The sequence below is a fragment of the Taudactylus pleione genome, unplaced genomic scaffold (assembly GCF_031769625.1).
Source record: "Taudactylus pleione unplaced genomic scaffold, aTauple2 ptg000279l, whole genome shotgun sequence".
NCBI lineage: Eukaryota > Metazoa > Chordata > Amphibia > Anura > Myobatrachidae > Taudactylus > Taudactylus pleione.
In genome coordinates, this window is record NW_028284681.1 from 1,676,189 (window position 1) to 1,702,197 (window position 26,009).

The 26,009-nt window shown below is 41.6% G+C and overlaps 2 protein-coding genes across 5 annotated transcripts in view; one reads left to right on the top strand and one right to left on the bottom strand.

The window, feature by feature from the left end:
- SNX21 (sorting nexin family member 21) lies at positions 1-10,444 on the top strand. 4 transcript variants are annotated; one of them, XM_088481912.1, is made up of 5 exons: positions 143-223; positions 2,150-2,248; positions 3,196-3,382; positions 4,264-4,418; positions 7,509-10,444. In XM_088481912.1, the coding sequence occupies exons 3-5, from the start codon at positions 3,196-3,198 to the stop codon at positions 8,187-8,189; spliced, it is 1,023 nt and encodes a 340-aa protein (XP_088338038.1). In that variant the 5' UTR covers positions 143-223; positions 2,150-2,248; the 3' UTR covers positions 8,190-10,444. The 4 variants fall into 4 exon arrangements, with proteins under 4 accessions (XP_088338036.1, XP_088338038.1, XP_088338037.1 ...); XM_088481913.1 differs by lacking the exon at positions 143-223 and adding an exon at positions 245-331; XM_088481910.1 differs by lacking the exon at positions 2,150-2,248 and having other exon boundaries at positions 1-223.
- ACOT8 (acyl-CoA thioesterase 8) overlaps positions 8,745-26,009 on the bottom strand; it is a 20,974-nt gene continuing 3,709 nt past the window's right edge. The window contains exons 2-6 of the mRNA XM_088481914.1: positions 21,640-21,776; positions 19,928-20,153; positions 12,250-12,407; positions 9,214-9,405; positions 8,745-9,039 (exon numbers count right to left, since the gene is read on the bottom strand). Of these exons, the coding sequence (XP_088338040.1) occupies positions 8,921-9,039; positions 9,214-9,405; positions 12,250-12,407; positions 19,928-20,153; positions 21,640-21,776 (832 nt within the window). The 3' untranslated portion in view covers positions 8,745-8,920. The remainder of the gene's footprint in view (positions 9,040-9,213; positions 9,406-12,249; positions 12,408-19,927; positions 20,154-21,639; positions 21,777-26,009) is intronic.

The window sequence follows — 26,009 nt, forward strand, 5'->3', positions numbered from 1 at the left end:
ACGTAGGCTAGACATGAGGGAGGGTGTGGTGTTACCACTTCACAGCCAGGTACCGTCCTGCCAAACACTCCTCCCAGCAGCAATTTATTGTCATCACCCCGAGAGTACTACACGCAGCCAAAGAGCCTTCCATCCACAGAGAGTCCACACCATGTCCCGTTTGCTAAATGTGGATACGGTAACCGGAAGCGGAAGTTTGGGAGAATCCCGATTTCCACGGCGAGTAAGTACATAGCACAGGGCTCCCGGCAGCGGGTATCGGGTGTGGTACCACAAGTCACTGGCTATAGATTTGCGGGTGGCACAGGGTCTGCAGTGCGGTGTATGGCGGGTGAGGATCAGCTGTTCTCTCTCTCGTTATATGACATATTAGTATACTTACTATCAGATTTGTATCGGTGCAATAAGAACGCTCAATAATTCCCTTGCAACTTTTACTACATTACTACATCTTCCCAGCTTTCTGCTCGGTATACTTGTACCCAGTACAGTAGCCTCCTATCCCCCATAACATTGAGGAAAGCTATAGGATGGCACTTACACACAATACAAGGCCATATACACTCTTCTCTTTATGGATGTCCTATCTATAGCATTGTTATTGTCTCTAGGTCACAGGTTCTCAAACTCTGTCCTCAGGACCCCAAACAGTGCATGTTTTCCAGGTCTCCTCACAGAATCACAAATTAAATAATTCGCTCCACCTGTGGATCTTTTAAAATGTCAGTGAGTAATGAAAACACCTGTTTAGGGTCCTGAGGACAGAGTTTGAGAACCTGTGCACTAGGAACATCTCCTTGCTCTAGTAAAAAAAAAAAAATATATATATATTTATTTTTTGTAACTTTACTGAGACAAATTAAGAGCACATTGTTGCATTACATATTTTATATATTTTTTTTCATTGCAATAAGAGAAAATGATTTTCATGAATTGCCTACAAATGTAGTAGGCCATAATTTACAGAGTAAAACGACACCAAATAAGTGTATTATAAGTACTAATCACTTTCAACTTGCTGATTTCTGTGTTCCCCTGACTTTCATTATGCATGTGCAGGGACATTCAAATAGGTCCTGCTAGGTGCATAAAAAAATTATACCTGTGGTTTTAATTAGCGCTTCATGCAGAAAGCAGGACCTCATTCAGTTGAGCTTCTTTAAGTCACTTATTTCTAGTCATACAAACTTTATCACATGTAGAGACGTGAACCATGCAATGAAATTTATACCACAAATTTTTTTTTTTACCAAGGAGAATGATTCTCTCAATTGGTAGCATTAAGCATCAATTACTGTGTCCATGGTGTGCGCGCCATGGTTAAGCCATACTTGCCTACTTTTGAAAAAACATTTCAGGGAGATTGTGAAAGCAACACTTATAAGCACGGCGGGAAAGTGCGCGTGTACTGATACATCTAAGAGGCGTGTCATAAAATTGGTTTACTTCAAAATGTAAATGAGCCCCAAAGCAGTTAGTAAGATCTATTTTTTTTGATGAAAACAAACTGATACTATATAGAAAATGCATGTAGCTATAGGGATTATGCCTTATAGAAAATGCAGGGAAATTATTCTAATGATCCAATTTGAATGTAAATATCTCTTGTTTATTTGTATATGTCATTTTCATAATAGGGGGGTGTAAGGTAAAATCAGGGAGATTACTAGCCTCTTCAGGGAGTCAGGGAGATTGCTGCTATTTCAGGGAGTCTCCCTGACCATCAGGGAGAGTAGGCAAGTATGGGTTAAGCCACATGGCCCATTTCAACACAGATATGCGAGTTTGGGGGGGAATAACAACATCAGTGTCATTTGATCCAGCAACAGTTGTTAGTGTGGATGTCCTACAACCTAGATTGCATGGAAGTGTCCCTTTAATGTGTGTTAGTTTGGAGTCATCATTTGTCTTATTACTCGTTTTACTCATAAAACTGGTACATTTGACATTAAATGCACATTTAAATGGTGTTTTGACCCAGTATGAACCAAAACAAGAATGAGTGTTTAGGAATGAGATTTTATGAGGAGCTGTTAAAGTGTTTCTGCAAGTTTAAACACAATTTATATGTAATATCAGGAGTTATGATTTAAGAAGCATGTGTTTTAATAAGAGCATGCAGTTAAGATGCCGGCGGTTGTAATTTCAGTGCCGGAATCCCAACCGCGGCCAGAATACCGGCGTCGGAATTCTGACATCACTTGAGATGCCGACAACGTAATCCCGACAGCTGGCATCCCGAACATAAGTATGGGAGGGCGGGTTATGTTTACACCGCACGGGGGCATATAGGTTAAGGCACCATGAGGGGAGGAGTTTGATGCAGGAAGGGAGGGTTAGAATACTTAGTGACCCCTGTCGGGATTCTGAGCATCGGGATGCTGCTGTCAGTCTTTTGGCTGTCGGCATCCCGACTGCCAGTCTCGCGTATGTATTTCCTTAATAAGACTTGGAGGCCAGTCTTTTTATCTATCTCCTGTTTTCTGAAGTTCTGATTTACTGTTGAATCATTTGCTATGTAATTTCTTATACCAGTAGCAACTCAGAGTTATTGGATTGCTTTCTAATCCCCCCTCCTCTATACCCCTTTTTGACTAAACCTTAATAAAAGAAAAAAATAGTTTAAGCAAAAAAAACCCCATAAAAATAAATTGGTAGTCACTGGCATATATTGGTTTGAAATCATATTATAACTTGCCACCAACATACTCAAAGATTGTTTCTATACAGTTACTTGCTAATATGATTATCCTGATCGATTTTTACATAATCAGTATCTTTGGCCATTAAAACAGTGATACATTTAGTACACATGGTGACACCTAATTTTGTATCTTTCCAGCTCTGTTATTTTTATAGTTGTATTCAAATAAAAAAGCATACATCTCAGATGGGTAACCTCTTCAGTCTTCTGTGTGGCTTATGTGTTCACATTATAGATTTGCATGTTGTATTTTAATGACATATTCATCCTTATCTTATCCTTACTGTGTCTACTGCCTGTCACATGCATAGTACTATATTTGTACCAATTCCATCTGTCTCTCACTGTAGACTGTTGAATTTTATTATTGTTTAACGTTTCTTATTTAACAGTCTAAAGTTCCATTGAAGTATAAAGCTGGGTAATGTCACTTTCTAACATTAGTTGGAAAACATTTTTTTTTTAGTAAGTATTTCCTTATTTCCTACTAGATGGCTTCCAGGTTTCTCAAGCGCCTCCGTTCCCACACGCTGAAAGAGCACAGAGGTCCTGGACCCCCTGAAGAACCACCGGAGACTGCAGACTTGGTGGATGACCCTGAAGGACTATCTGTGCGTTTGAGCGGCACCCTCAGTTTGAGTGAAGACAGTCTAGGCTCTGAGGAGAGTGATGGAACTGGTACTAAATTAATGGATACTAATGGGTAGGGTAAATGGGAACCAGTGGCGTCCATCCCCGCTGTAAAACCCAGTGCGGAGAGGGATGCTGTGCACGCGGCCCAGGCGCTCGTCGCTGAAAAGGGGGCGTGGCCATGCGATGCAAACCCCCCCCCCCCGTGCCTATTACTTGGGGGGGATGCAGGAGGTCCCTGTGTGCAGTGGCGGCCGGCTCCCCCAGTGTCAGGAGCCGAGTTCTGCACTTAATGCTACAGTGCAGCACCCGGCTCCTGTCAGTGAGGGGGGAGTCTGCACCTTGGTGTCACCCAGGTGTGGACCACCCCTCTTGTGACGCCACTGATGGTAACTATACAGAAGGAAGCGTAACATAGTGGCTACATGGCAGTGTCTGAGGTGTGAGTAGAAATCTGTATAGTACTTCTGATGCTTAAGTCCTACAGTATTTAAAAAAAAACAGCTTTTTCGCTGTACCCATTCCAAGCACCTGGTAATTTAGCATAGTTACATCCTAATTTTTAGGCATCCTTGCTCCCCCTCGGCTTGCCTTCTGTTCCTCTCTTCCCCCTCAATTTTTGTTATCATCCCTCTGTCTACTCCTATCATCTCACACATGACTGCAATTAAACTCTAGATCATTCTCTAACCTCCCTTCACTGCCTCATCGTCCACTATTATCTATCAGTTTAATCCCCCCAATATGGATGCTAATTCTACACTGTCTTCCCTACCATTGATTTATACTCCATGTTATAAGTTTGTATACTACTGCTAGGTGTTTTATGTGTTTGTTTTTTGATTTGTTACTTTTATTAAAAATAGATAAAAAAAAAGAGGCTGTACAGACTCTCACTGCCACACTTATAAGAACTTTGTTTTCTGCAGAAGGTAAATCCACAGAAGAGATGAATTCCCGCCCCCTTCTCACAAGGCAACAGCGAGAGATGTGGGCAAGTACACATGGTCACCGTGTGCCCATCAGACTGACATTTGAGGTGACAGAAGCAAATGTAGTACGGGATGTCCACGCCAAGTATGTAGTAAGTATTAGAGAGAGGATGTGAAATGGTCCCATAGTCAAACGGTATGCAGTCGGGAAACCGGCTGCCTTAATACAGTCGGCTTCCCGGCTGCTTTATCCCGGCGTGGGATAAATGACCGGCGTCTATATCTAGACGCCTGTCATTTACCCGACGCCGGGAGACCGGCGCCCGGCATCCCGATCGAAGGGATGCCAGGCGCCGCGAGCGGACAGCTGCAGGGGGAGGGATAGGTTTAGGGCACCCGGGGGGGGACTTAGGGTTAGGCAACCCCCCGGGGGACTTAGGTTTAGGCAGCGGGGAAGGGGGGAATTAGGGTTAGGCACCCCTAAGGAGGGTTAGGTTAGTTTATACTTAGGGACGATTGGGATTTCCAGCGCTGTCGGGCTTCCGCTGCCGGGCTCTGCTGATCTGTCGGGCTGCCGCTGCCGGGATTCGAACTCGCGGCCATGCGGCAGCTGGGATCCCATACCGATTCCAGTCAAACTGCATGTTCCACTATATCTCTGAGTGAAGAGAGTTAATACAATCTCTGCAGGATGTAAAAATAAACCTGTAATATTTCTGCAAAATTAATGATAATTTGATGATTTAAAAGAATAAAATTACAAAACTGTGCTTATGGCATATACAAAGGTTTGAACACCTAAGCCAATACTTAGGGCCATATACAATTAGGTGCAAAAAGCCATTTTCTGCGAAAAAGTATCGCAAGTGATGTCATTTCGCATTGAAAAAAAGTGCAGAATTGGGGTTTTAGGGTGCAAAACTCCCCTGCACCCTTGGGACAGTGCCCCAAGGGTAAACTGCGTCAAAAGTTTTTTTTTTTTTAGAAAACTTTAGATCACCCCAAAAAAGTACTTTCATTTTGGTGGGGGGGGGGGGCAGTTTGGGACAATATGCTGCAGGGCATCATGCATAACGGGCAATTATAATCAGGAAGTGATGTGCTGTTCCGGAACAGCATGTGATGTCCATGTCAGGAACGTTTTTTGGAAAGACTTTCTTCTGACAACTCTTCCATGGAGATAATTTTTGGGTTGGCCACTGCCTTGGTGTCTGTTAGAATTTGTATAGGTAATTTGTAGTGGTTCTGCTCTGCATTTATGAGTTGTTATAAGTAGGTCTATCAGAGATCCTTTTGGGTCTTTCAGATCTTGCCTAAACTTTCAACTGTTTTCCTTAGCTTCATAATTATGTCAGTACCAGAGAAACTTCAAATATGAAACCACCTATACACTTTATCATCTTTCCCTTCTTTGCAATTGATAAATATCTCTTGCCCCAACACTGCCTGGATTTTCCTTTTTTATTTCTCCTTGTCTTACTTATCACTCTTCTCCCTCATCTATCTATTTCACTTATTTCAAATTATTATATAGATTATCCTTAGCATATTTTTATCTTTACTATTGTAATTTTTTGCACGTCCTCACATTTTCTCCTGTCTTATCTTTTTGTCTGTGGCCTGTGCAGCCCTCTGTGACTTTTTCCTTTCTTCTTTATGGTTATACATATTTGATTGTGTATAATGTTGTAATTGGGTGCTTTTTAGAAGGCAGTGTTGTCATCAAGAGGTGGTATGTGATGAGTAAGTGTTTGGAGACTAGATGTGTGGTATGCTGGAACTTTCTGGAAGTGACATCACTGATACTGGTGGCAGTGGCCATACGTCATATCAACTGTTATTACGTGGCAATGTGAGGACATCATTTTTTTTTTAGTATTCTTAAACTTTAAATATATAGATGTTCAAGTTATCAGTCAGCTGGTTAGAGAAACCCACAGCTATTGGGAGTAGACTCAATATCCTGCGAAGTTAGAAGGTTCACAGGTCTTATATTAAACAGAGTTAAATAATCACTAAAACCCCAATCCAGTTTGAAGGCTTAAAATATTAATGAATAAACTGGAAGGATTCTCAAAGTTTTGCACATGCCACAGTTTTATGATTTAAAATCCATTAAACTCAGTAAATGGACATTAAAATGTGCAGAAATGTCATGCTTTATGTTCTATACTAGAGGGTAACTACAGATGTTGCGTTCCCCACACTTGTATATTGTGTCTGTGGTGGCTCGGGGGTCTCCTACAAGTGAAACACCCTATACTGTCTACTTTAATTGACCATAACTCATTGGTGTATCTATACTTAGTACAGGGTATGAGGTGCACCTGGGTCCTGTGGGGCTCACACGCACATTTATTATACTTGCCTTGTGCACTAAAGATGTCTTCAGGGACATAGTGTGGGCGCCGTGTTCCCGGAGACCTGCACATGCGCAGTAGACCGGCACAAAGCCAGCGTCTACTGCACTGTTGGAAAGGAGAATGGGACCTGCGCAGAGGCTGCACACGGCCCCTGCCATAACTATCCATACTAACAATGTGTGCACTAATTTATACAGCTACTATTGGAAAAATTACCCTGGCTGAGCTTGAATAGCCTTTATATATAGCTATTTATGGCAGATCCTTTATATGCATTGGAAACGTGTAATATGAGGCGGAGACAACCACTTTTGAACACTCTAAACTACCCCTGTTGAATCAATGTCTTCACCCGTGTCCACTGTATTTTAGAACTGCAGTGGAAATTAAAAAATTATCTTTGCAGTAAAATGACGCCTGAGCAGATAAATACCATCTTCACTGCACATTCAGTTATTTGCTTGCAACCGCGGTGCTTCCAGGCTTCTGTAGGACTTTTTCAAAACATAGCAGATTATAAGTGTGGATGCCAGGTGAGGTAACATGACTATTCTGCAAGTTACAATAAAGCTAATGGCCTGTGGGTTCTTTATAAACTAATGTTGTACAACCTGAAAAGGAAGTTAATAAAAAACTAAAGTGTGCCATATTTGCCACAGATTTATTACCAAGCTTCTTCCAGATGGCAACTGTCACACAAAAACTCAGGAGAGGATTTAATTATAAAAAAAATTGTTAACCAAACTCGGGAGGAAGTGTGCATTTCCATTGATGTTACATGTGAAATACTGTATATTTTAATATAAATTTACTACATTTTAAAATATAATATAAAATAAAATGCTTTCTCATCCAGCCTTTCCATCCCTTCCCTCCTAGATGTACACCATTTACCTTCTACAGTCAGGGAGGTATGAGCCTTCACCTGCCTATATCACATGTCGATACTCTGATCTGGAACGCCTGAGAAGAAGTCTGCGGTCCCACTACCCTGATGAAATGAGCACGGTCTCTTTTCCTCACAAACGTCTGCACAAGAATTTCACCGCAGAGACCATAGCAAAGCGCAGTCGTGCCTTTGAGCAATTCCTCTGCCACATATCCTCAGTGCCTGTTCTGCGACACTCACCGCAGTTCCTGGGGTTCTTCTATTTACATGACATGCAGCGAGCACAGCAGTTTATGCGCACAGGATTGTACAATTTAGCATTGCCAATATGGACAAACTGCTGGCACCTTCAGGAAAAGCTTTGTCCTTCAGGTCCTTCTGCCCACCAATTGCTTGTGCTTGCTGGCCTGGTGGTTTGTCACCAAGAAATGGATCTGTTGGCAGATGCACAAGTATTCAGTGAACGGGCAGTAGTGCTTTTACGAGCGGCACAAGAACAAAACATGTCTTTGCTTATTCCATTCCTGCAGGCACACATCCAGTTATCTTGGAGAGTGGGCATAGATAAGAGGGACTCTGAAGCTGCATTACTAAAGTTGCAGGAGAATGGGCACATTACGCACAACACTCCCACTCTGAAAGAGATTCTTATTAAAGAGACTATAAGTTGAGTAATTCAAAAGCAGCTAATGCACTATTCCTTTTTTTTAATATGTTAAACATTTTATCAGTAACTTGCACTTATCTCTGCTCATGAGGTCTGTGCATATGGAAGGCTAAAAAAGGCACTGTGTGTCAGTAACTTAAAAGAAAAGCATCAGAATTTTGTATGACTTGCCTCCCACGTCTTATGGATTATAATGGAGTTAAGCAGTGTACACGCTCAAAGGACCGACAATTGGTCCGTTGTTCAGGGCAATTTGCCTTCACCATGGACATTGCATGATTGCCGGTACACACTACCCAATTTAATGAATGACTGAATGATCACTCGTTCTGACCTTTATTAATATGTATAGAGCTGCATGGGATATTGTGCGATTCAGCACGGCCAATCACACTATCGCATGCAACTGCGCAAATTGGGCATACACACTGCACAATATGCCTGATTTTGTCATTCCAAATTGGGCCAATAACTCCAGTGTGTACCTGGCTTTTTAGGCATGTAGAGCAGAGTATTACATAGCTCAACAGTACAGTGTCACTTATGAACTTTTCTGAAATACAGTGCAAATTAATAGTTTTATTTGTTCTAATTATTTACAATTTAAAGACCTGTTCTATGTGAAGAACTGCAGATAATTGTAAACTTAAGCACAAGAGATTACAGGTCTGGTATACAATCACATCATCAATCAGGGATCAGAAGTCTGTATTGATTGTAGTGCTCTGCAAGTATTCATAGCCGACTGGTGGTAGGATTTTGCCTCACACGGAAAACACCTTCCTGCGCACATGTTACTGCAAGGACCCCGTCTCTTCTCCAGAGGCGCCCATGTACTAGCCCACGGCAGTTGCCTATGTGGAAAATTACAATGACTAAACTGCAACAAGGAACAAAGCAAATTCATAAAAAGGTTCCTCGCAAGGTAGTCTGCTATCTAACAAGGCATCGGTGAGTATTTCATCATGCAGCCCATACATGCCCGTGTCCCACCCTATTCATAAATGCACTTATTACTCCCCTCTTACCTGCCCAGTGGCTTTCACACTCATAAAGCATCCATTCATCAGCCCTGAAGGAAGCATGGAACCACATGGAGTGGTCAAGAGAAGCGATAAATCTCATGCCGTACTGAAGATGAGGCAGCACTGCGGTTCCCAAGAAGGAATAATCTGAAATATAGGCAGCTACACAGCAGTGCAATCTCATGTCACCGGGACCTGAAGAACATGGGAAGAGATTTCAAGAGCAGGAAAGGGAGAAAACCTATATTTACCAATTAGATTTATATTCTTTCGATAAACTTTTTTATTTGTATATAAAGGAACTAATTCAATTACATATTTACAGTTTATTTCAAAAGCTCTCTATGGCCAATTTGTATAAAAAAACAATTTTAGAAAGTATTCTCTAATTTGACCCATTTCCATTAAATTCTGAGAATGCTGCATAACTTGTATAGAATCAGAACCTGCCTAAAGGTGGGTACACACCAGAAAGATACATCTGCAGATATTTGCAGTGATGGATGTTCATACACACTGAACAACCATCACTGCGGTCCCAGCGGCATCTGCAGCAAGTGTACGGGCGGGCAGCTGACCGCCCGTACACACAGCATGATGTGCAGATATATCTGCCATCGGCTGTGCAGCACAGCTGACACTATATGTCTATGAATGTTGTTGTTCAGACATATTGTCTGTACACACTGGTCAACATGCGCACGATATACCGGCCGTTCAATTGAATGCCCGATATGTTGGCCAGTGTATACCCAGCATAACACATACTCTGTTATTTGTTATCTTTTTAATGACACAATAAATTCTATTTTGGGCAGAGTTATTGGATGTAAAATACTACTAAATTCAGTCAGGCATGCATCAGGTTGACTGCCTTAATGTCTAACTACTTTTTAAAGTCCATACTGTATGAATTTCATGGAGTTTGCGACACTGACATGTTTGCAATAAAAGCTGCATTAGTAAGGAGAAAGAACTTGTGTTCCTCCTGTATGTCTGGTTCTGTCCCCCCCCCCCCCATTTATGCCAGACCCCAAGTAAGAAATAGTTCATATTGTTTATTATTGAAAGCCACTCATAGCTTTGAACATTTCTACATATTTGTCTCCCATCTCATTCTGACTTTAGACTTATTTTATTAAATCTTTAGTTACAATTAACCATACTATTATACAGCCATTGCTTTAAAGCAGCAAATGAAAATAAATGTGTATTAAATAAAACGCTTCATGTATCCTTTTCGTTGGTACATTTTTTACATTTGGTTATACTATGTTACCTTTAAAAATGAAATTTAGGGGTATAATTTTCTAGTGTTTATAATCTAATGTCAGTGTAATATGTGTAATGCCATTCTATATATAACTTGTCTTTGCTGTATTTAGGTTTGAAAACTTTTATTGCATTTGAAAACCGTATTCAGTAGAGTAGTTTATTAAATAAAATAACTAGAAGTAGCCGGATTTCTCATAGGCTCAAAGCAGGACATTTCTTCTCCATTAGCAACACAGGGCCTGAATCAGAGTCGCACACAATGCCGATGTTTACGTAGTTGAGCGATTATCTGCAAATGCGTATGGGCAAAAATATCTGAATCCCCTACGGCGCATGCATTAGAGAGTACGCACAAAGGTGCTATTGCCATCGGGTCAGACAGTATCAAATGTGGCATGAGAGTGATGGGCAATCTTGGGAGGTGGCTACTAGTGCACGTTAAAATGGTCCAGTCAGTGAGCGTGTTTCGGAAGTGTCAATGCAAACGGCTGTGTTCAGACGCACAGCCGCAAGCATAGGAGGCCATGGTCAGACAAAGACACTGCACCTGCCCTAGGGCTGGTGCAAGTTTCGGTGGCGTGAATGCCTGTGGCATCTAAGGACGTACCAAATGGTATTACAGCGTGCATGTGTATTAAAAGTGGGCGTCTCAGTCCTTGCACATTCAGCCGCACAGATGTACAGAAGGGAAGTGGTATTTGCATAAACTCGCAGACGAGTAACGGCCAATAGATGCTGTGTGCACTTTTGCATGCGACTCGGAATCAAGTCCACAGAGTTTATCCATATGAGCCCATGGCAGTGCCCCTAAGGGAATAAAGCTTTCCCTGTCAAGATTCTTTTATATTCAATCACAAGCACTTCCATTATTATATGATGACCTTTGCTCTCAATATAACACAATACTGTCCAAACAGTGAGAGGTCAAAGCATAACTAAATTATCTGTTCTTTACAAAGAATGGGTGTGATTAATATAGCGGCTTCATCTGTTCCTGTATATTATATAAATCCTGTGTACACCTTGGTCGTTATTGGAATTATGACTGAGGTAAAGAAGGCTGTGAGCCATGCTCCATAAGAGAATCATTTTGTCATGTAAAAAAGCAATAGCTACAGTTGCCTAACCCATACCAAAATAAAGACTGGAAAAGTAGTATATTTTATCTTACTTCTTTATATGACGCCCTGTGATTCTCAGTTTAATGTCAGCATTAGCACGAGATTGTCATTTAAAAACATACATTAAATAATTGTATTTTATACAAAAAAAAAAATCAAACAAATGGGTACTGTTATAATGAAAAAGTCCACTACCTATACCAGAGGTTCCCAAACTCTGCCATTACAGTCCAGGTTTTAAGGATATCCCTGCTTGAATCCAGATGGTTAAATTAAATTGACTGAAGTACTAATTAAGTCACCTGTGCTCAAGCATGGATATCCTTAAAACGTGAACTGTAATGACGGAGTTTGGGAACCTCTGACCTATACACAGCAGAGGCATCAATTCTGTGGACTAAATCAATGTTTATATAACACTAGCATACAATGTAGTTCTTTACTGCAACCTTTTTGAGGAGGCCCTCATTCTTAGAGACCAGGCAGGTTGTATTCATAGCTATATTTACTTTTTGTTTACCAGAAGTTATTGTCAAACATGATAATTATGTCTATTGCGCTGCACTATTTTATTGCTGACAGGAAATGTTACTGTGAAGAGAGTGAGGTACTATTAATAAATGTTAAAACCTATTGTTATTACCTATAAGTCCTTTGGCTCGCACCCAGAACAACTGCCGTGGTTCTTGTGGCACTAGATGGAACATGTCTGGTGGGTTAACAGGTTTAATCTCAATGGGAACATCTTGTGCCAAGATTTTATTCAGGCCTAGTCTGTGCTTGTCCACCAGCGCAGGGTCCCTAGGAGAAAGGGATATTAGGCCATGTTATTTTTACACAAATAAATATAAAGTTACTTTAGATGAGAACTGCCTGGCCTTCTGTGGAATTATACTGTTCAGTGCAATAGTCCTAAAGGTGAAGTATTTGTCTAGTCCATCTCATTCCATTTCAAAAATATTTTTCTTAACTTGTGATCTGTGTATTGACTCCATACCTCCCAACTTTGGTAGAACTGTTCTCATTCATGGAACTTGAAGGGGGCTGGGTTTTGCCAAAACGTAAGCATGATTGGGTGGGAAGTAGGAGCGTTCAGGTGGATCAGCGGCGGGGCTTATTTTGACCCTATGTTGAGAGGTATGTGACTCAATCATTAGCTGAGGAAACAAGGATACAGACCGTTTAGTCATGATTCCACGGTAGTGTTTCTTGATACAGGTTTGCAATGGATGATGTGAATTGATATTTACACATAAGGGTTTTGCTATCACTGTCAGCTGCCAGTCACCCACTAAAATTGCATTTGGGGGGCTACTTATGCCCAAACTAAGAGCCGTATTCAATTTGAGCGGACCCGCGATACTTTTCCGCCTCCCGGACTTTTCGCCTACATCGCGTGTTTTGTAGGCGGAAAAGTATCGCGCGCGTGCCCCCGTATTCAATTTGAAAGTACGCAAAAACGGGACCCGGCGAAACTTGAACAGGTGGAAAGTACTGTCAGATTTGGGGAAATCAGCCTGACACCCCCAAAAGATGCTCTGACATGGGGGTTAGCTATGGTTACCCCCCGATTTGGCTTGCTGAAGGTATTTGGTGTTTTTAAACGGGGCTCAATAGCTGCTAAATAGCGTTTTTGTATAGGTGGTGCAGAATAGTATTCAGGAGGTTTTTTTGCAGAAAATAACTTATCCCAGCAAATTTGGGGTACTTCAAAATGGGGGTCAGTATATTTTAAAGTTGCTAAAGTTAAGTTGAAAAAAATCGTGAAAAATCCACCTGCCGCAAGCTCCTGCAATGAAAAAAACACATGGAGCATACTTGGGGACCCCCCAGAGTCAAGTTTGCTAGTTTTTAACTTTGTCCCAACATTTTTTTTTTTCTCACCCAAATTCAAAGTGATTTTTTTGGGGTATCCTTAAGTGTTTTTTTTTTTAATCTTTTTTACACAGTTTACCTTTGGGGGACTGTCTGAAGGCTGCACAGGGGTTCTCGCATCGTTGCACCCCTAAACCCCAATTCTGCACTTTTTTCCGCCTGCTATTCATAGGCGAAACTTTTCCGCCTATTATATTGCATCGACTTTCCGCCGAGGCGAAAAATCTTTCAAATTGAATACAATGATACTTTTCCGCCTGGCAAAATGATGTCATCGGCAAAACTTTTCGGCGGATTCCGGCTTTTCGCCTTAAACTGAATACGGGCCTAAGTCTGTATTGCCGCTTTCACCTTAAATCAGCTGGAGAGGAGTTTCTGCAGTGCACAAATGATGGATGCGCATGCTGCTTTGATCTGCCTTGTGAAAGAGTCAAAACGTGTTGGTGGTAGGAGTGCTGTAGGACGCAAAAGTCAGACTGTGGACTGCTAATGACGGCTGGTTCAATCCTGTGACTATACTCCGGTTATCATAATGATTTTACAAGTCAATTCTTTCATTAATACTGGTAGGAAGCGAATCTGATGGTTGCTTTTTATATATATAGTCTGTCTAAATGTTGATCAATAAATTGTGAAACCAGTAATACAGTCATGGTCAAAAGTTTTGAGAACGACACAAGTATTGGTTTTCACAAAGTTTGCGGCTTCAGTGTTTCTAGACCTTTTTTTCAGATGTTACTATGGTATACTGAAGTGATATTACAAGCATTTCATAAGTGTCAAAGGCTTTTATTAACAATTACATTAAGTTTGTGCAAAGAGTCAATATTTGCAGTGTTAACCCTTCTTTTACCTCTGCAATTCGCCCTGGCATGCGGTCAATCAACTTCTGGGCCACATACTGACTGATGGCCGCCCATTCTTGCCTAATCAATACTTGGGGTTTGTCAGAATTTGTAGGGTTTTGTTTGTCCACCCACCTCTTGAGGATTGACCACAAGTTCTCAATGGGATTAAGGTCTGGGGAGTTTCCTGGCCATGGCTCAAAATTTCGATGTTTTGTTCCCAGAGCCACTTAAGTTATCACTTTTGCCTTATGGCAAGGTGCTCTATCATGCTGGAAAAGGCATTGTTCATCACCAAACGGTTCTTGGATGGCTGGGAGAAGCTGCTCTTGGAGGATGTTTTGGTACCGTTCTTAGGGAAAATTGTGAGTGAGCCCACTCCCTTGGCCGAGAAGCAAACCCACACATGAATGGTCTTAGGATGCTTTACTGTTGGTATTGAAATTTTGAGTCCATGGCCAGGAAACTCCCCAGATCTTAATCCCATAGAGAACTTGTGGTCAATCCTCAAATAGGCGGGTAGACAAACAAAAACCCACAAATTCTGACAAACTCCAAGTATTGATTAGGCAAGAATGGGTGGCCAGTCAGTCAGTATGTGGCCCAGAAGTTGATTGACCGCATGCCAAAGCAATTTGCAGAGGTCTTGAAAAAGAAGAGTCAACACTGCAAATATTGACTCTTTGCACAAACTTAATGTAATTGTTAACAATAGCCTTTTACACTTATGAAATGCTTGTAATATCACTTCAGTATACCATAGTAACATCTGAAAAAAAGGTCTAGAAACACTGAAGCCGCAAACTTTGTGAAAACCAATACTTGTGTCGTTCTCAAAACTTTTGACCATGACTGTATTACTGGTTTCACAATTTATTGATCAACATTTAGACAGACTATATATATAAAAAGCAACCATCAGATTCGCTTCCTACCAGTATTAATGAAAGAATTGACTTGTAAAATCATTATGATAACCGGAGTATAGTCACAGGATTGAACCAGCCGTCATTAGCAGTCCACAGTCTGACTTTTGCGTCCTACAGCACTCCTACCACCAACACGTTTTGACTCTTTCACAAGGCAGATCAAAGCTGCATGCGCATCCATCATTTGTGCACTGCAGAAACTCCTCTCCAGCTGATTTAAGGTGAAAAGCGGCAATACTTTTGGCCATGACTGTACACTATTGCGCCAACCTCCATTTCTATATTATTCTACTGATTCCTGCTGGAGGTGGGGAGGAGACAGGCTGACCCGATTTGCAAGTTATCGATTTCTTGTAAATTCATTACCAAAGGGGGGCTGCACATGGGTGGACAGTGTACTCTACTTTATGGTGATATAATGACCTTGGGAGAGCATACATCTTTTAGGTTTGCTTGAACTTCTGAGGATATATGAAGATTATGATGCAATTTACTACACTGTATTGCCCTGTTCTTTTTCTCTCACATGTTCCATTTGGAGGAAACTACAAAAATGTGGAGTGAGATGTAACCTTCCCTAATGGGCATTTTTTTTAATATCTTTGAATTCATGTTATATTTTTTTATTATTAAGAATTATGTACATAATTTAGTTGTTGGGCTCCAGGACAAGGACTACTCCCTGTTTTTGTCTGTTAGGTATTCTCTGGTTGGGTGTGGGGATACCCTGTGGTATAGTCCAGTCCTGACAGCCTATAGTATAAGGTATCTACTCTTATTTTAATATTTTTATGAGCAATTTCACACAGTGTAATGTCCAGATTACCTTTGCTAACTATGACAGGTTTCCAACATTATATTCAATTCATTTATATAGTGCCTAGTATGGTTTTAGTATTTTCAGGTGTGTTCCTTTATTATATTTACTAAGAGGCCTATGTATCAAAGCTTGATGAGAGAGAAAATTGTGAGATATAAATCACCAACCAATCAGCTTCTAACATATTTGAAACACAGCCTATAAAATGTGACAGTTAGAAGCTGATTGGTTAATACTTTTTCTCTCATCAAGCTTTGATACATAGTCCCCTAAGACTTATAGCATTACTGAAGCAGTTATTTATACATTAAAAAGAGACCCCTATGACCTAGGCTTTGGTTCAAGAACAGTATTGTGAAACTAATAATGGTTGAAATGAGTACATCATTTTCAAATCCATTCCTCCGTTTCCTTTGTGTTCTTTTCTGAGATTACTTTATAGAATCTACGGCATGCAGCACAATTGTCATTAAAACCTTTGTAAACAATTTATAAATTGATTCAGCCAATCACTAGGACATCTGGTTGAGTACAGTCATGATGCTTCAGTTTGTTTGGCATTTTAAAAGGAGGGAGGTTCCATATATATAAAAAAAAAAACAACATTCCAATTAAACTCTATACTTAATATTTTTTTTATATCTAACTAACTATCTCATATGCCTAATTGCCCTCTATTTTATCATCCTCATTATCCCCTCAAGGCTAATTCACATTTCATCCTCCGTTTAATTTTCATCCTAATACATTGCCGCCTTCTAATTTTCGTTGCATTTCTACAACATTGATCCCCCTCATGCTTCGCTGCCTACTTTAACTCTTACTGCACACTCTCCTCATATGCTTCTCAGAGATGAAGGGGTTTAATTACTGAATTTAGATTTTCTAGAAGTGGAGATGTTGACCATAGCCATATGACTTTGTCCAGGAATGATGACGTTTGTCCATGCAAGATGACGTTTTGCCTCTTTCTGAGTTCCGTTTTTTTGGAGGGAAAAATCCGAACTCGGCGTGCAAACTCGAACCTATCCGAGCCTGCACATCCCTAATATATACACACACTAACACATACTGTATATATAAACTAGGGATGTGCAGGCTCGGATTAGTTTTTGGATTTTCCCGACAAATTCAGATTTTTCCCGCCAAAGCTCGGGTCTCAGAAAGAGGCAAAACGTCATCTTTCATGGACAAACATCATCATTCCTGGACAAAAGTCCATGAAAGATGATGTTTGTCCATGAAAGATGACGTTTTGCCTCTTTTTGAGACCCAATTTCTGGCGGAAAAAAATCCGAACCTGCACATCCCTAATAATAACAACACACGCACACATATACACAAACACATATACATACTGTATGTACAACAACACATACAGCGGCTAAAATAAGTATTGAACACATCAACATTTTTCTCAGTAAATAGATTTGTAATGGGACTATTGTAATTAAATTTTCACCAAATGTCAGCAACAACCCATGCAATCCATACATGCAAAGAAATCAAACCATAGATGTCCATAAATTAAGTTGTTTGTAATAATGTGAAATGACACATGAAGAAAGGGAGGTGAAAAAAGGCATGGAAAACCAAAACACCAGCTGAAACCTATCAGTAATTAGAAAGCAATCCTGCCCCTTGTCAGTGCAAATTAATATAAGATGGTTCAGTCCCAACTGATGGCCTATAAAAAGGTGTCTCATTACCAAGGTGTCACACAAGAAACATCTCATGATGGGTACCTTATTGTTGCAAAACATACTGATGGCATTGGTTACATACGGATTTCTAAACTTCTGAATGTTCCAGTGAGCACTATTGGGGCCATTATCCGGAAATGTAAAGAACATAATTTCACCATAAATCAGCCACGACCAGGTGCTCCTTGCAAGATTTCTGACAGAGGAGTGAAAAGAATTATCAGAAGAATTGTCCAAGAGCCAAGGACCACTTGTGGAGAACTTCAGAAAGACCTGGAATTAGCAGATACAATTGTTTCAAAGAAAACAATAAGTAATGCACTCAACCGGCATGGCCTGTATGCACGCTCACCACGCAAGGCTCCATTGCTGAAGAAAAAGCATGTTGAAGCTCGTTAAGTTTGCTGCACAACATATGGACAAGCCTGTGAAATACTGGGAGAATGTAGTCTTGTCAGATGAGACCAAAATTGAACTCTTTGGATGCCATAATACATACCATGTTGGAGGAGAAATGGTTCTGCACATCACCCCAAAAGCACCATACCAACAGTGAAGTTTGGAGGTGGGAATATCATGGTGTGGGACTGTTTTTCAGCATACGGTACTGGCATACTTCATGTGATTGAAGAAAGGATTAATGGAAAAATGTACCGAGACATTCTTGATAAAAATCTGCTGCCATCTACCAGGATGCTGAAGATGACATGAGGGTGGACATTTCAGCAAGACAATGATCCCAAACACACAGCCAAGGACACTCAATTGGTATCATAGAGAGAAAATAAAGCTGCTAGAATGGCCCAGCCAATCACCTGACTTGAATCCAATTGAAAATCTATGGAAAGAACTAAAGATCAGAGTTCCTAGTAGAGGCCCATGGAACCTTCAAGATTTGAAGACTGTGTGGACGAATGGGCCAAAATCACACCTGAGCAATGCATGCAACTAGTCTCTCCATACAGGACACATCTTGAAGCTGTCATTACCAACAAAGGCTTTTGTACGAAGTATTAAATTTCAGTAAGCGTGTTCAATACTTTTTCCCTGTGTCATTTCACATTATTACACAACTTAATTTATGGACATCTATGGTCTGATTTCTTTGCATGTGTGGATTGCACGGGTTGTTGCTGACATTTGGTGAAAATTTCAATACAATATCCCCATTACAAATATATTTACTGAGAAAAATATTGATTTGTTCAATACTTATTTTACCCGCTGTATATACACAAACACACACACTGTATATACTGTACAAACACATACTGTATATACAATAACATATATACACAAATATACATACACATTAACACAATATAACAGTACACATACACTTACATTTTATGCAGCTGCTGCTCACTTCATTAGGTCCCACCCCCTAACACTGCAATTTGCAGGTCATATGGGGGAGTGGGGCTTGCCATATTGGCTCCGCCTCCACTTTGACCATGGTAGAAAGGGGGAATCCGTTCGTTAGGGGGTGTTTCAAGGTACTCAGAAGGTGCTAGTTGTGGGGGCCCCAGGAAGACCGCCCCCCCCCCCCCCCCCCTTAATCAGGCCCTGCCCACAGCAACCAGATTCTACTTAACATTTAACTAGCACCTTCTACAAGTTAATAGCTAGAAATTGATTGTTTGCTATGGGCAACATCTCCACTTCTAAAAACTCTCACTTTAGTAAATATAAGTGTGAAGACAATTGACGCACTAATGTGCTGACCCACATGCATGGCATTCTGGGATGTTAATCTAATGCAGTCATAAGCAGTTCCTTGCTGCTGACACTCAGCCAACACTCTACACCAGGGCTATTCAACATGCGGCCCTCCAGCTGTTGTGAAACTACACCTCAGCATGCCCTGCCACAGTAGTAGCATACCCTAATAGAAAAACTTTGGCAGGGTATGCTGGGATGTGTAGTTTCAAAATGGCTAGAGGCTTGCATATTGAATACCCTGCTCTACACTGTACTGCAGCCAGATTATACTCATGCATGCAAAAGTGCAAGAGACTAACCTGGAAATAAATTATAGTGTAGTGGGGTTTCTAGGCATCAAGAAACTCTTTAAGTGCACTTGTGCAGATAAACTAATTACCAAGATATATAAACATTAAATATATATCCAACATAAGCACACACTTACTTTAAGTATTTGTATATAAGTTCCTCCCCGGTGAGCAGCTCCTCTGGTGGAGGCACAGTTGGCATTGTGTACTGGTGCTTCATCGGGCTTTCTTGGGAGCGATGGAAGGAAGCTTGGCATGTCAGGATTGGCATCCCATGCTGTATGGCCTTTACAGAACGCACACTGAAACTTCGCCCATCCCGGGTTCTCTCCACTTGGTACAACACTGGAATCTTGGGGTCCCCTAGTGATTGAACGCAATGTGTTCTAGATTTATTTATAAACCTTACTTGTTATAAAAAGACGATGAAATAATGCACACCAATACAGATTCTAAAATAAATGACAATGCTTTTACTTCAAGACAGCTTAATCATACATGTATTTTGCCAATGCAGAGTTAAAACAAAAACACTTAAGTTATATTAGCAGCAGTAGGGAATACTTGTAAAATAAATTTGTGACACCGAGTGCAGCGTCAGTCAGCCAATTTCATACATACATATGGCAGCCCACAGCCCCTCGTTGTGTGCTCTCTCCTCCTTCCTCCGAGTGCTCCCCCGACTGTCCTCCCCCCGTCTCTGCTCAATACTTTATACTATAATCTGAGCATACTCCCAATTCATCCAAAATGGTGAATATTAATTTAATTAATATTCATACGTGCTAGACCTTAATTGGTTATATGTCCTACTTATTATATTGACAATATAATATGTTATCTTCAATTTTTGTTCCCATGTAGCCTTCAGCTGCTGCTTCTTGCAGACCAAGGCTGTCTGATTTAACTCTTTTTGTTTATTAAATCTGAGACTTGCTGCCTCCTAGTATGTACAAGCTAAATACTGACATTTTAAAGTTACAATTCTTATTGCTAAACCACTTAATAAGACGGCTGCTGCATCAGACACAGGATTTGCCTACTTTAAAGGGGATAGGGTAGGCCCCATCCGCTCTAGGCTGAAGCCATTCGACAAATACGGTCTTCTGCAACTCACACAACTAATTTATATATTCTGAACTACTTCCATATACTCTTAATTGCAATAAAAGAAAGTGAAATACACAAGCATGCATATATTTGTGAATTGCTGACGGAACTTGTACAGTCCACATATTCCTGTGTTATCATGATGGACATAATACGTAGACTCAGTGTTCTAAATGCAGGATGAATTATAAGCAGGAAATACGCATGCTAGATTTTACCTAATTCACATAAACGCTCTATTGCTATGGAGGTCAACTGAAGAGTAGCTGAATAGATAGTATTGAACCTTCAATAGTAAATGACTTGGGTAATTGATGCCCTCTGGTACCTAATCCTTGTGGGTTCCCTTAAGTCCTTTATTTCAGTACCACAAATCCTGAAGCATTACTCCTATCTCCAGGTACGGGGAGACAAGCACATCCCTGCCACCATCACCATATTTGAAGGTCAAAGTGTTAATACTTTACCATTGAAGGTCAAAGTGTTAATACTTTACCAAGACTTAGAAATGAGGTGATGATGGTAGAGTGAGCAGGGGAAGGAATGTTATCTTGCTGCTGCAGGATGGAAATATAATGGAAAAATAAATCTGGCAATCTGCCTACTTATTCACTGGCTGCCTTGTAAGAGCTGCTAGATCAGTTTATCATGATTTACAACATTATAACATTTTATTTAGTACAACCCTCCCACTCTATCATGTAGCACTGGCTCAGAGAAATAAAGAAGAAACTGTTACCTGCTCGCACAAAGTAGCAGTGTAAGGAGTGGACATGCTCTTCATCATTCACAGAGCTAGCTGCTGCCACCAATGCTTGTCCAACGATCTGACCACCAAATAGTCTCTGTGTGACGGGTACCCAGTGATGAGAACCTCTGTAATGGAGAACAGTGGAAACTATGGTCTGGATTTCCGGATAACTACATATGACAGTTAAATACCACACAGAAATGGAATGAGAGATGTTTTTATGCTTTACTTAGTATTAGTAATACAACTATAAACAGGGCCTGTCTATTCAAATCACAGGAATAAAATAATATTGCATGGGGTGCAGCTAATAGGCCAAAAAAGTAAAAACCATATTAGAATACAGTAATAATGTTATATGCCCTTGCAGATGGTAGTTGGAGATAACTGTATGTAGATCAGCTCTGTGTCATATCTCCCACAAAAGCATTTTTTGTGATGGCAGTGGGAAACTAGATGGTGGGTAAAGGATTGTCATCACACAAAGGACAGTGTTGTTTAGAAGAACCTACTGAATATTATTGGAATACCATCTCATTTCAGCTGCACTACCTAATGTGTTTAGTTGTTATTGCAGACTGTTGTTGCCATCTCTAATGGTGATCTGTGTCCTCCTGGGTAACAACAGATGCCAACAAGGCAACAAACATAGGGAACAAATGTCCTGGCTTTTTCTAGCAGTGAGCAAGACCCTAAAGAAAAATAATAGGTACACAATTACTACAAACGTAGTGATCACAATGACAATACCCATGCATTACAAAAGCAAGAACATCCTCTAGACCTAGCAGAGGAAGGACGCTGTTCTGATAAATGGTGCAGGAAAGCTATGGATGCCAGCAGCTGACTGGTTCATGTTTCCTGTCTCTGCCTTCTCCCTTCATTCTAGCCATACCACACTATTGGCAGCTGTGTAGGCTTGCCTGTCGTTAATGACGACTTTATTATAAAGTGCTACTGCCTTACAGCAGTCACACACACTTCGCCTTAAAGCAAATAGAATTGTTATTTCGCTACCTTATGTACCAAGTGTTCCCCACACTAAGGGCCTTATTCAGAGTCAGTCTACAACTTAATAGCAATTTGCATTTTATTTAAAAAATAGTCATATCTGTGACCTATTCACAAACAGTCGCATCTGCCAAACTGGAGCTGCAACTCCCTCCCTTGTCATAGCTGGCAGAGATGGGACTGGATGTGTAGCTTCCTAGACAGTCCAAAAAATGCTAAAAAGTAAAATCACAGCACACGACAGAAATGTATTAAAGCTAATGGCCGAACTGTGCAACTAATAATTACCCAAGTGGCTTGGATCTGAATTGCTCTGTGAAACATATAACATTTCAATGCAAAGTATAAGTGCAGGCTTCCTCTTCCCCAATTATGCATGAATCAGTCTTCTCGTATTTGTGAAAACAAGAGAGTTACTTGCAGTGTAAAATTACTTTTTAAACACTGCTCTTGCTGTTTCACTTCATTTGAATAAATGGGTGTGTTTTACATAGTTGGGACAAATCAGACGCAATCAGCACTATCAATTTTTACATGTACTCCAGGGTAAAGGCTGGTACACACTAGACCAGGGGTGGGGAACCTTTTTTTTGCCGAGGGCCATTTTGATATATATAACATTATTTTGCGGGTCCGGCGCAGACCATGCCCCCTCTGTGTGATGTCACATGGGGATGATACTTCAATCGCCGGTGATTACAGCAATGGCCGGAGCATCCAGATGATGCTCTGGGGAGCTGTAAGGGCAGCAGTGTGATCGTCTGAAGCGTCCAAGCAGCACTACTGCATAGATTCTGGTTGCAGAGTGCCATTCTAAGCACCTGCTAGCCAGATGAGGCTAGCAGAAAAAAGCTCTGAGGGCCAGACCAAATGATTCCAGGGGCCTTATACGGCCCCCGAGCCTGAGGTTCCCCATCCCTGCACTAGACTGTGCCCGACCTAGTCAGCGATGGGACCCGTCAGGGGAGCTGGAATCGGCAAGTGTGTATGCCGGCAGCGACGGAGCAGGCCATGCATTCGGCATCATGGCCCTAGCTAACTATATTGCCCATCGGACCTGCATGCAGGGCCAACAGAAGATGTCGCCGACGATGCGCTGGAGCGCATATGGGGGGGTCATTCAGACCCACTCGCAAGCAGCAGTACGCTCGCAAGTGGGTCCATGTTCCCCACTACGCATGCGCACGACGAGGGAGCTCCGTCGTGCGCATGCGCGAGACCCGGACTGCGACAGCCAAGCTGTCGCTCCGGGTCTCGCACCAAAGGGGGCGTGCTGTCGATGTTGATTGACAGCACGCCCCCTTTGGTGGGCATGCCGGGGGCGTGCCTGCCAGACGGAGGCGTTCCTGCCAGACAGAGGCGTTCCCATGGGAACGCTTAAGGTCTGAAGCCGGCCCCACTGACATCACTAGTGATGTCAGTGGGAGTGATTTGGGCTCTGATAGAGCCAAAATCACTCCAGTGCTTGTGGCAGGGAGACCCTACCGCAGGGCCTCCGTCGCAAGTCCGATGGTCGCGATGGTCAAGACCATCGCGACCATCTTTTTGGACGCTCGTATATGCTGTGGGTGGTGACCCACAGCTATACGAGCGTCCAGGAGGACGCTCCATTTTAATGGAGGAGGGCCCTGATTCAGAGCGAGCGCTATGGTCAGAGCTTCCGGCTCTGAATCAGGCCCATAGTCAGCGACAATGAGCTGTCATTTCACGACAGTTCAACCAGGTGTGTCCCCTACCCATCTCAGATTTTTCTGAAAATATTTTAGTTGAGAGGATATCAAAAAAACTTTCTGCCAAATATCTCAACTGTCTGACTGTTAGTTTCCGAAATATTGATTTTTCATTTAAACCATTTACTAATTGCGGCTTATTTATTCAGTTTATTTGAAGTATCACGGGTGTTTGTTAAGGGATCACCACGAAATTTGGACCCCTGAGGTAACTTTTCCTCACGAATCCAAACCAAACTACTTTATCTGCCTTAAGTTTTGAAATACAGGTACAATTCAAGATTTTGGAACAGAATTAAAAACGCAAGGTTAAATCAACATTAGATATCCCCAGGGCCGGATTATAGGCAGGGCGACAAGGGGGGGAGGGGTCGTCCCTGGGCCCCCACACCCTGTCCCCTGCCAATACTGAGCCCGGCGGAGTACAGCATTTAGCTGTCTCCGCTGCGGTCCTCTGTCACTTCAGCCGGGCAGCGCTCGCTGAGCACTTGGGCTCAGAGAGCGGCGCTGCTCCGGCAGGCAGGCTGTGCAGTGGGCCTGTACAGCATGCAGGCGTGACGTCAGAGGTCACGCTGCGCAGCCCCACACCAGCACACCCCCTCAATACCCGCGTCTGGACTGGAGCCCACAGAGGTGTACTGAAGACAGGAGCTGCAGGCGCTGCCTTGGGTCACTGGCTGTTGCCTCGGCCCGGAGGGTGAGTTAATTAATGTCTTTTTATCTTAAAGTGTGGTGCTGCTGGTGGGCTGGTTGTGGGGTTGGGGGGGCACACTGTGTGTGTGTGTGTGTGTATATATATATATATATATACACACACACACACACACACACACACACGCATACTGTGATCACTGTTAGGGGGCCCAACAAGTTTGTTGCCCAGGGGCCCCCACAGACCTTAATCCGGCCCTGGATATCCCAATGGTACTCTATTTCATAGTGGAAAAAAAAAATTAATGAAGTTGACATTCGATTACTTTTGTACCGCCTACATAATTTACACAAGAAACCATGGAATTTAAAAACTTAAATATAACTGAAGTCAACAATAACATTATTTTCCCCTTGTTTGGAACCGGTTGTAATGGTCTGTAATTTTCCTTAAAGTGTCAGCAGACAGTGTATATTGCCTTTCAGTACTTCCTTGGATAGTAGGCATTTCCGTTACATAGAGGACGTTATTAAAAACAAAACGTTTCTCTCTTGAAGGGCAGAATAACACATTTGTTGACTGGTTTGGTGCTAGAGTTAATATTTTTATTACTTGTCGTGGCGCCTCTGCACGCTGTTTATATATGGGGTGATTCTAGTGATGTGCTTGGAAGAGACAATATCAGCTTCTCTTGAATGGCTTTACTTACCCGCTCTTTCCTTTCTTTTAGCATATGCCTCTGGGGGTATATTTACTAAAGTGAGAGTTTGTAGAAGTGGAGATGTTGCCCATAGCAACCACTCAGGTTCTAACTATTATATTCTAGAAGGAGCTATTTAAATGTTAAGTAGAATCTGATTGCTATGGGCAACATCTCCATTTTTAAAAACTCTCTTTAGTAAATATACCTCCTTGTGTCTTCTCTTTACAGGATGCAATCTCACTGGTGTACAACCAAGCTTTGT

Excerpts from the sequence above, each read along its gene's own strand:
- SNX21 (XM_088481910.1), top strand. The coding sequence starts at position 14 with ATGAGGGAGGGTGTGGTGTTACCACTTCACAGCCAGGTACCGTCCTGC. Across the intron at positions 224-3,195 it reads AATCCCGATTTCCACGGCGA|ATGGCTTCCAGGTTTCTCAA; the intron begins GTAAGTACATAG and ends ATTTCCTACTAG. Across the intron at positions 3,383-4,263 it reads TGAGGAGAGTGATGGAACTG|AAGGTAAATCCACAGAAGAG; the intron begins GTACTAAATTAA and ends TGTTTTCTGCAG.